The following is an 11,215-nucleotide window of genomic DNA, read 5'->3' as shown; positions in this document are numbered from 1 at the left end:
TGACAATGTTCACTATCAGCAGAGTATGATGCTGGCCAAAGCTTTGGAAGCGGCGGATATCTTCTTTTATCAACAGGTGAGATGGTGTTGTTGTTGTTGTTGTAGCGGCTTTGGCTATAACCGAAAGGTGATGACAAAATAGAGAAAACATCTCTTCTATCAGCCATACAACAGGGAGATGATGTTGTCTGTCTGATGGCCTTCCGAGGTACTCCAGTTGGACGATTACTTACGTATATTTTGTGCCCAACCCTTCTCTGAAGGTCTGCTATGCGAAACGAGTAAACGGACTCGAAAATGAACAATGGTGGCGAGGTTTCTTGTAGAGTCCAACCATTCCATAAGGTATGGATATTGGGTGTGGACCATAAGGTTAGTAAGGTACCGTTATCGTTTCCCGATAAGTCTTTTCCTTTTTCACTTGAACCCAACGAATTTCCTTCAACAACCAAAGATTTTTGACTGTGTCTTATTGATTCAAAACTGTTCACTTGTTCCAGAGTTACCCTGACCAGGCGCATAGTCTCACATCTTACATACACCATGTGTACCACACTATGAATCACTTCTGGACTGATTGCTTTGACCTCTACCCGGGAACAGTGTGAATATTGTATGCTCTGTTATAAATCCGAGAAAATACAGTGGTACAGTGTGGTTGACTAAGGTATTGAATTCGCAAGATGATTGAAAAGTTATGACAGGGAACGTGCACTCTTGTTGTGTACCCTGTCCCTGTACTACTGTGAACAAAATCCCCATCAAATGCAATCCAAGGAGCACTCCTTGTTTACAATTTTTCTAGAATTCCTTAGTATTCAAGGAGTGAATTACTTAGTGTGCTTTACAAAGGAAGGTGTTGCATTGAAATAAAAAGTAGATTCAAGGTAATCCACAAAATTGGCTCCTCAATATGTCTAGGATAAAAGTCAATGGTGACATCACCTTACAATTTTGATTTGCTTCTTTTTAATTCTTTCAAGGAAATGTTTATAGTTTCACTAAAAAAAAAAAAAAAAAAAAAAAAAAAAACTGTGTCTTTGGTGGTGGTAAATGATCTTATTTTCTACAGCCACTCAAGCTCAGACCTATGTAGGTCTGTCCTCAAATCGCTCATTAATCCTAAATTCGTTGATCATTCTTTACAGGGAAGCAGTTTTAACTGATGTGGTGTGGACTGTTCAAAATGAACTTGTGGTGACTTGGACCAACAGGGTCCAGAATCATGCCAATACATTCAGATGTGAATTAAAGTTTGCAGACAGTGTTGCCCAATGTAAACTGGTAAGAATACTTTCCAGTCATGCCTGGGATGCACATTTCAAAACTTAAATACCTAGAGTCCCCATGTGGCATGGTTTTCATAGCGGACGGGATGACAAACTTTATCAGAATCTGTTTACACCTGTACAGTATACATACGGTACAGTACAGTATACATACGGTATACATCAAGATATAGCTAATAAGGATGAGACAAGGCAACAACAATAGTCTTAGGCCAGCCACTCACTATCAGGTAGACCTGATCAGGTCCGCCTGTCAGGTCTACCTGATGAGCACACACACCATCAGGTAGACCTGACAGGTACGGTTGAAAAGGTCCGCCTGTCAGGTCTACCTGATGAGCACACACACTATCAGGTAAACCTGATAGGCAGACCTGATCAGGTGTACCTGTCTTCCTGATAGTGAGTGGCTGGCCTAAGGATGAGACAAGGCAACAACAATATTCTTAGTTATATCTGACCGTTTTCTAGATTCTGGACGTCTCCGAGGACCACGGATGGGTTGATCTGATGCCATAGGTAGTTAATTACACCTAATGTTCCTCTTCCCTAGTCCCTACTAGTATTGAGATTCTATAACTTCATTGCAAACCGACGAGAATAGGTACACACATTCAGGCAGGTACCTTACCTAACAATATCAAAGAAATTGTATGAATGCCGTTAAATTCAACTATAAGTATGCACTGTGCGTGTCACATTTGACTGACATTGCACATGCATCCATAATTCTATGCAACTAAAGTGACTTATCAGAGGACACTGGGAGCAAAGATGTCGAAAAAATTAAAACACTAGTGCTTTTCTTCCCGAGTTTTATTCCCGAAGTCCCGACTCTTCAGTAGGATATCGTACCTTGTCCCGTGCTCTACGCGTGTCCCGACTAATCTTCCCGAATATTTTGCCGTAATGTTTGACACCGATCTATTTCGTAAGTACCGACGAATTTTCAGCTGAGGTTCACTTACTACACACTGATCTGCAAAGGCCCAGGAGTGCCTTATGCACAAGTCCATTATACATATGCTGTGAGTAACCTAGGTACATAATACATTCACATGGTGTTTTCCAACAATTTCTTTTGAAAGCTAAACTTTACGATCTGTGCAACTCAAATACCTAATATTGTGTCTCTATTTCGGGTTGGTGCATATACCTACCTAGTTCTTTCAAAATAATTATTTGCAAAAACAACCATAATAAATGCCCGTAAGCCCTGTAGGTACCTACTTCCTGATGTTTGTCATTTTGTTATTTTCCAGTTAAGACCTAGTTCGCCACTGTTGATATGGGAAGACAATCAACTCTTGAGACAAGAATTGGAAGACTATGACCTACCCAACACTCAAGATATTGATGTTCCCTTGGGAAATGGTTTTCTAGCTTTGGTCAGACTCCATCTACCCAAACGAATAGATAGGAGTGGGAGACTCAAGTATCCGATGTTACTGAACGTGTGAGTATAAAGCGAGATTGCAAGAGATGAGAAATTGAAATTAATCAACATAATTATGTAGTTCTGATTATATTGCATCACATCAATCAAGTGATAAGTTTTAATAAAACAAATGCCTTTCTACCCAAACGAATAGATAGGAGTGGGAGACTCAAGTATCCGATGTTACTGAACGTGTGAGTATAAAGCGAGATTGCAAGAGATGAGGAATTGAAATGAGAATTAATCAGCATAATAATAAAATTATTATGTAGTTCTGATTATACCCCGACTAATCTTCCCGAATATTTTGCCGTAATGTTTGACACCGATCTATTTCGTAAGTACCGACGAATTTTCAGCTGAGGTTTTTTTTCTTACGCTCCTTTTTATTTGCTTCTTTGAGAATGGACCAACGTTTTGAGGATGCTTTTTTAGATTTTCTTTCGCTAGATTTAAAATAATGTACAGACACACAGAGAGAGAGAGAGAGAGAGAGAGAGAGAGAGCGTTTTAGGTAGGTAGATACCTTATGTATCTTTAGAAAGATTTAAATTTCTTTTATAAACTAGATTGTAGATATTTGCAGAGGCATTAATAAAATCAATCTGGTTTGAATTTCCCCTTCTTTAAGTATTATTTTATATGATTTTTTTTCCAATGAAATTAACCACATACATACTTCATACTTGCATACAGAGACAAGTAGACAACATACTTCATACTTGCATACAGAGACACACATCACGTAGGTAACAGACCATTCATTTCATCTGACTCTTACCTCGTGTATTTAGATTTTGGCCAAATAAATCCAGACCAACAGAAATGCTCGAAAATGGGGACTTTTCAGCCCTTCGTCTAAACAGTCTAAAGTACCATAAATAGGATCCTCAGTTTGACGGCAAAGTTTATGCCCCAGGCAGAGCCTTTATCCTATAAAAAAACAGGTGCATACAGAGACAACATACTTCATACTTGCATACAGAGACACACATCACGTAGGTAACAGACCATTCATTTCATCTGACTCTTACCTAGTGTATTTTGATTTTGGCCAAATAAATCCAGACCATGGAGACTTTTCAGCCCTTCGTCTAAATGACCATAAATAGGATCCTCAGTTTGACAGCAAAGTTTATGCCCCAGGCAGAGCCTTTATCCTAGGTACGATTATAAAAAAAAAAAAAATCAACCCACCACTCCCTCTTATACCAGACAACACACCACTTTTTCAGCAAAACACAATCCTTGGCACCACGTGGGTGAAGTAAAATAGCGCAGATGCATCGTTATATTACCCCCTTTCGCTCCTTTACCCTTGTCCGGGGCAAAAATAGAAGTGGAAAAATGGCACCCATTTGTTATCTAGTGAAATCGCTAGAGATTAATTTGTTGTGCAATAAATATCTCCCGGTTTTTACTTTTTGTGAATGGCAAAAGGCAAAACTGGGGGAGCTTATACAATATTAACACTGGAATAGCGACCATTGCTGAGTGGAAAGATATTTATATTTATAAGGGTTGATATTTATGCGTTATTGCTGTGTTGATTTTGATTGGGACTAGCATCAGCAGTTAACCCCCCCCCCAAAAATATATATATTATATATATAAACGCTTAAAAAACAGATTAGGAAAGGGTAATTACGTTAACCTAATTTCTGTGTTATGCCTGATAAGGTGATCAGAGAACCCCACTCGAAGCAGATTTACTCCGCCAAATCGTTCAAGCGGTTCCCTTCCAAACCACTCAACGTGATTGATATAAAAATTAAAATAGCATACCATAGTACAAGAAGTTCGTCACTGGAGCTACAGACACACCACACTTGAAAACATTCTGAGTGTCAGTTGCCAATACCATTGCTGTGGCGAAACCTCCATAGCTCCAACCCCATATGCCTACTTTGGTTTTGTCAATGAACTGAAATCTCTCCGTCAAATATCTGCAAACCATAAAATAGCAGTGATTACAACAACTACTGAATACTCTGAATAGATACTCATATGTATGTAGGTGATGCTATAAATAATTCTAGATAGGGAGAGAGTCATTTCTGCACGGTTGACAACAAGCACTTGAATTTGGACGACAAGGGTCACCTATTAATCACACAATCGCGTGATGGTAATGTGAAAGAAGATCAAGATCAACTCTTTATAGGGATATTACAGTTTTACGAAGTTAGCAATATCCAAGTCCGTCCGAATGAGTAGTTCTTCTAACAGTGAAAACTAATTCCCAAAGTTTGTTGCTCGTTCAAAAAGAAAACTAGGTGGAAGATAAGTTCATTCCCATCTTTCTTCTTACCTATTCCTTGGGAACTTTTCAGACATCAGCAATAACTCATAATGTTGTTACGAAATACTTCAGGGTCGGGACTTCAAATAAAACGAAGATGTAAATTTTTTGATAAAGTTCTCTTGGGGGAAAAACTTTATCTTCTTGTAATGAAACTTTTTGACTTGGTGCTTACCAAGAAAATTGGGAACTTTTCAGACATCAGCAATAACTCATAATGTTGTTACGAAATACTTCAGGGTCGAGCCTTCAAATAAAACGAAGATGTAAAATTTTTGATAAAGTTCTCTTGGGGGAAAAACTTTATCTTCTTGTAATGAAACTTTTTGACTTGGTGCTTACCAAGAAAGTGGAACTTGGAAACTGAATAAAATATTGAATTTAGAACAGATGGAATAATTTGAATTTCGGTAAGAAAGTAGGAGTTATGATAACCTTCAAGGATGAGGCGAGGCGGAGCAATAAAAATGGAATATTAGAGCAGATTTACTCACTTTATCGTATGTCTTTAGGTCAAAGGCGGTAGCAACATCAAATGCAAATTCATTTTGCTGTAGAACGGTCATATTGCGGAATTTTCTTTGCATTCTTTTGTTCTTATTTTCAGAAAGAGAACGATTTAACTACCTACCATAATTTATTTTCATTTTCCACCTATGTAGTAGAGTATCTTACTTTCCGTGTCCGTGATAGGCATGGTACCATTGGTACCTACTTATGTAAGAAAGTAGGAGTTATGATAACCTTCAAGGATGAGGCAAGGCGGAGCAATAAAAATGGAATATTAGAGCAGATTTACTCACTTTACTACTGCAATTTGATCAGCGATTTCGTACCGTCCGAGATTTCTGTACACCGAATGCTCTTGCTCTTTGCTCCTATAGGCCGAGCCTCTGGCATCAATATGCACCACTATCACGTGTCTCTTTGAAACCAGGTAGGTGTGAAAGTCGATGGAAAATCGGTCAGAAATTATGTTACTTCCGGGACCACCATACCTGAAAGGGGCAAAAAATACACGAGGTAAGAGTCAGATGAAATGAATGGTCTGTTACCTACGTGATGTGTGTCTCTGTATGCAAGTATGAAGTATGTTGTCTCTGTATGCAAGTATGTATGTGGTTAATTTCATTGGGAAAAAAATCATATAAAATAATACTTAAACAAGGGGAAATTCAAACCAGATTGATTTTATTAATGCCTCTGCAAATACCTACAATCTAGTTTATAAAAGAAATAAATCTTTCTAAAGATACATAAGGTACCTATCTACCTAAAACTCTCTCTCTCTGTCTGTACATTATTATAAGTATGTCGGTAATTTACAAAATAATTGCATTGTTGCATATCAAATCTAGCGCTCTTTTTTTTTTTTTTTTTTTTTTTTTTTTTTTTTTTTTTGATAGGGGTTTAACGTCACTTTAAACAACTTAGGTCTTCTCATGAAGGGGGTTTTACCCACCATTCGGTGACAAGCTACCCGCCTCCTCAATTTAACCTCATCCAGCCTGAGTGGAGATGGGAACCCAGCAGCACATAACTGGCACTGGCAAGCATAGAGAGAAAATATTTGCCAAATATTTTTTAGGTTATTACACTATTTTCTATACTTTTCCAAAATATTTTTTACGCTATTACCTACACTAGGTATTTTCTATACTATTCCAAACAATTTGCGCAAATATTTGCTCACTGAGCAAAGAGTGTAATCCTAGATTTTTTAAAAAATTAAAAAGAAAACAAAGAATTTTAAAACAGGCAAATACAGTGCCTTATGCACAAGTCCATTATACATATGCTGTGAGTAACCTAGGTACATGATACATTCACATGGTGTTTTCCAACAATTTCTTTGAAAGCTAAACTCTACGATCTGTGCAACTCAAATACCTAATATTGTGTCTCTATTTCGGGTTGGTGCATATACCTAGTTCTTTCCATAATCCACTCCAGTCAAGTGAAGACCATGTCTAGAAATATGTATGATATCGTACTTGACCATTATCTCAAACTAAACAAAATTGTATAAATGCCGTTAAATCCAACTAAGTATGCAAAGTGCTTGTCACATTTGACAGGCATATTGCACATGCATCCATAATTCTATGCAACTAAAGTGACTTATCAGAGGACACTGGGAGCAAAGATGTCGAAAAAAATTAAAACACTAGTGCTTTTCTTCCCGAGTTTTGAATTAAAATTCACAGTGTTTTCGTATTTCGTTCTTCAGATATGAATTAATACTGTAAAGTGAAGAAACTCAAAACATACAAATCAAAAACAATGGTGTCCTATCTACAAATTCGTTAGGTCAAGTATGGCATCTCACAGTTTTTAGTTCATAACAGGAGATCTGGACTTGATTCCCTTGAGGATACCGTTGCTCCTGCCCAGAAAACATTAGAATAGAATATACCTTGTAAGTCCCTTTACCCCCGCAGTCTAACCAAGATCTCATGTACATATTTTGACATATTCTGGTTAGTTCAATGGTTCGAGACCGTGTTATCAATAAATTTACTGAGCAAATTTTGTGTCTGTCAAAGAGAATTGTTTTTTACCTACACTACATCTTTGGTTTGATCCCATCCTAGAACGCCTGTCACGCTGATGAGACCTTGAGTGAGAGGTTCTTGGCCTGATGAAGAGATCAAAATCAACTGTGGATAGTAACGCCCGTCCTGCTGAACCAGAGGCAAGATCTGGAGGAATCTGCTTGGGTCCGTCCGACTCACTAGTGGCATCAAATCAACCCATCCGTGGTCCTCGGAGATGTCCAGAATCTAGAAAACGGTCAGATATATGTATCTAAGAAATTGTTGTTGCCTTGTCTCATCCTTAGGCCAGCCACTCACTATCAGGAAGACAGGTACACCTGATCAGGTCTGTCTGTCAGGTTTACGTGACAGTGTGTGTGCTTATCAGGTAGACCTGACAGGCGGACCTGATCAGGTCTACCTGATAGTGAGTGGCTGGCCTAAGACTATTGTTGTTGCCTTGTCTCATCCTTAGCTATATCTTGATGTATACCGTATTATGTATACTGTACCGAATGTATACTGTACAGGTGTACACAGATTCTGATAAAGTTTGTCATCCCGTCCGCTATGAAATCCATGCCATATGGGGACTCTAGGTATTTAGGTTTTGAAATGTGCATCCCAGGCATGACTGGAAAGTATTCTTACCAGTTTACATTGGGCAACACTGTCTGCAAACTTCAGCGGTGCCGAAAAAAAAAAAAAAAAAAAAAAAAAAAACTAGTATGGGTTACATCAGGTCATTACCTTCGTAAATACAAATTTTCAGCCCTATACTGCTATTCTACAGATGTAATAACTAGTCTATTTTATTTCTTTCAGATACAATGCATCACGAGAGCTCCAGTGATCCGCTGAAACTGGAGGATCCGACGCGACGTCCTAACGTTTTCGACGCAAAGTCTACGACGTCTTCATAAACCTCCTGGAACTACAATGCCCAACCCAGTGCTGATCTCTATTGGTAAGTTTCAGATGAGCTTTCTATTCTGGTGTAATAATATACCTAATATATAGCCGCATTCGATTATGTGACTTATTTTATGGTCAACATGGCTGAACTGATGAGATTCCGCTTTGGACGTCCACACCATGTCCAAACTTGCTCCACAAAGCGAAATCTCACAATCTCATTGGTCCAGCCATGTTGACTATAAAAAATATATAACTATATATCAAAATGAGTTTTCATTGCGAATACGGCTATATTGGGCCCACGAAACACAACCCCGACCCAAAGTTGTGTCTCCGCCGAGGAATGAATAGCTCACCCCTAAAGGGGATTTAGCTGAAAAGTCATAGGTAATCGAATACGGCTTATCTATCTATAGTACAGGCGCTACCACGTCACCTGGTTGGTTGAACGAATTCCCGTATTTTACTTTAGAAGGGGGGGGGGATGGGATTCAGAAAAGGGGAAATTGTCCCCGTTTCCGGAGGAAAATATGACTTTTATGGTTTCTTCAAATTAAATTGATTCCAAAGGCAAGGTAAACCCTTGACAAATAGTTTACCTTCAGTAGATTTGTATAGTAGCTTGACACATCCTTTAGGGCTGTTTGTCCCTTACACCTAAATCTCGGAGTAAGCTTTTTACTTTCTTGTGTTTGGAGTTAAGCTGTAGATTCGTTTACCTTCAGTAAGTTCAGCATCAGCATATGTGATGTTTCTGATGTGTTCAAAAGTTCAAATCCACTCGAAACCAAAGCGTGATGCAGTTTTCGCTGGAGCGACAACTTTGTGAATCAAAATATCAAAACTGTACCGTGTCATAATCTCACATATTTTACCTCATTCTCTAATGACTCTAATGTGTATTGTCGTGACCTATAAATAGATAAGTGTTGGCGAGTAGCCGATGTAACACATGTCACTCCGCTGGTAGGTAAACGAAATTCGTAATGTGGTTTGTATCAAACGGAAGAAGAAGACGAAGAAGAAAATGATGATGGAGAAAGAGAAGAAGCGGGGAAGAGGAAGAGGAGGAGGAAGAAAAGAAGAAGTAGTAGAAAAGAAGAAGAAGAAGAAGAAGAAAAAGACGAAGAAGAAAAAATATGACGAGGAAGAAGAAAAGAGAAATATATCCTATACTCACATTAACGAAGAAATAATAATTTAAGAAAATGTAAATAAAACTCTTGAGTGACTTGAAATATTTTTCCATCTTCATTTTCTTCTTGTTCATCTTCGACATGTGAGGGTCACCCTGCTAAGATTATGTTAGGCTGTATGCCACCTTGCTTTTACTGAGATTTTAACAACCAGCTAGAATTGTCCTTACGAGAAATCGTCTTTGGATTTTGATCACAGTATGACAAGTATCATGATTTAGGGGTTGCACAATACCTACCCTCAATAAAAACCCGCGTGTCTCTCTATTCAATGTTCCTGTACCCTGTACCCAGTGATTCTGAAAGGACCTTCGATACGTCTCTAAGTCTCTAACTAAGGCTAATCTCGTGTTTTCTCCAATCGCCTAATAGATAAGTCAAGCAATATCTTATGAGCTCATCACAACATTGCTGAAACTTATAAAACTTGAGCCCACAACATAAATGGTGATTTATGGGACGTCGTGAATTTCGAAAAAGAAAATGGAGGGCGGGCTCATTTCCCCCTAAAATTCTCAAATCATTATCTAGCTCTCTCTCTCTCTCTCTCTCTCTCTCTCTCTCTCTCTCTCTCTCTATCTGTCTGTTTTTTACTTTCCTTAATCTATAGGAAGAAAATTAATGTAATCGGGTCAAATTTTCGATGGTCAGATTTTAGTGCCAATCCACGTTTTGAGGTCCCTAGAGCCTAAATCCAAAGTTTCAGCCATTGGTCCGTGTGTGTGTCTGTGTGTCAGTCTGTCTGTAAACAAAATATCTCGAGAACGGTAAGAGCTAGAGACTTGAAATTTGGTATGTATCTTTCCAATGTGACAAGGATGCGACATGAAACTTTTGGTTAAAATAGGTGCTGCGGTTGGCGGTATTTTGACCGCTTTTTGGCGGTTTTTAGCTATACTGACTAAACGGTTAGAGATATTGTAAATGTTACAATAGAACACCCAAATAAGCACCATTCAATAGGATAAGGGAAGTCGTGTGATGTTCACACCAGATTTTTACATTTATAGGTATGTCAAATGGTTAAATCATTTTCGAATTTTTCTCTATTCCTTTTCTTCTTCCTCCTCTTTTATCTTTATCGCCATATTAACCTATGTGTCCAGACTCCAGGATATGAACGAGACAGACAGGAAACAGGGAGAGAGAGAAGGAGGGAGGGAGGGAGAGAGAGAGAGAGAGAGAAAGAAAGGTAGAGAGAGAAAGGAAGAGAGGGGGGGAGAGGGATAAGGAATTTCTCAAGTAGTCGTGTGTGCAGAAAAATAACTAATGTAAACCAAACTCTGCACCACCCCTCTCTCTCTCTCCTTCCCTTCTTTCTTTCTTTCTCTCTCCTTCCCTCTTTCTGTCTGTCTCTCTTTTTTTTCTTTTAAAAAGGTCGAACTGAAACTAAAATGTACACCAAAACCTATCTGACTCGAATAGGTAATAAGCTTGTACGAAAATGAGAGAGAGAGAGAGAGAGAGAGAGAGAGAGAGAGAGAGAGAGAGAGAGAGAGAGAGATCAATATATACTATTATTAGGGCTCTGGTCA

At 38.5% G+C, this 11,215-nt stretch overlaps 2 protein-coding genes and 1 long non-coding RNA gene across 3 annotated transcripts in view; 2 read left to right on the top strand and 1 right to left on the bottom strand.

The window, feature by feature from the left end:
• Nucleotides 1-890, top strand: LOC113471886. The gene is made up of 2 exons (XR_003394414.1): nucleotides 1-76; nucleotides 501-890. It is a non-coding gene; the product is annotated as an uncharacterized LOC113471886 (long non-coding RNA).
• A 1,080-nt stretch (nucleotides 891-1,970) lies between these two features.
• LOC113471885 (prolyl endopeptidase FAP-like) lies at nucleotides 1,971-2,753 on the top strand. The gene is made up of 3 exons (XM_026831351.1): nucleotides 1,971-1,979; nucleotides 2,243-2,317; nucleotides 2,552-2,753. The coding sequence occupies exons 1-3, from the start codon at nucleotides 1,971-1,973 to the stop codon at nucleotides 2,747-2,749; spliced, it is 282 nt and encodes a 93-aa protein (XP_026687152.1). The 3' UTR covers nucleotides 2,750-2,753.
• A 1,745-nt stretch (nucleotides 2,754-4,498) lies between these two features.
• The window catches only part of LOC103520098 (venom dipeptidyl peptidase 4-like), a 17,417-nt gene continuing 10,700 nt past the window's right edge, over nucleotides 4,499-11,215 (bottom strand). Inside the window, exons 3-5 of the mRNA XM_008485195.2 lie at nucleotides 7,595-7,812; nucleotides 5,833-6,027; nucleotides 4,499-4,673 (exon numbers count right to left, since the gene is read on the bottom strand). Of these exons, the coding sequence (XP_008483417.2) occupies nucleotides 4,499-4,673; nucleotides 5,833-6,027; nucleotides 7,595-7,812 (588 nt within the window). The remainder of the gene's footprint in view (nucleotides 4,674-5,832; nucleotides 6,028-7,594; nucleotides 7,813-11,215) is intronic.

The sequence above is a fragment of the Diaphorina citri genome, unplaced genomic scaffold (assembly GCF_000475195.1).
Source record: "Diaphorina citri unplaced genomic scaffold, Diaci psyllid genome assembly version 1.1 scaffold3215, whole genome shotgun sequence".
NCBI classification, from domain to species: domain Eukaryota; kingdom Metazoa; phylum Arthropoda; class Insecta; order Hemiptera; family Psyllidae; genus Diaphorina; species Diaphorina citri.
This window is presented reverse-complemented; position numbering and strand designations above follow the sequence as displayed.

Coding starts and splice junctions, on each gene's coding strand:
- LOC113471885 (XM_026831351.1), top strand. Junction 2,318..2,551: donor AAGTCCATTATACATATGCT/GTGAGTAACCTA, acceptor GTTATTTTCCAG/TTAAGACCTAGTTCGCCACT.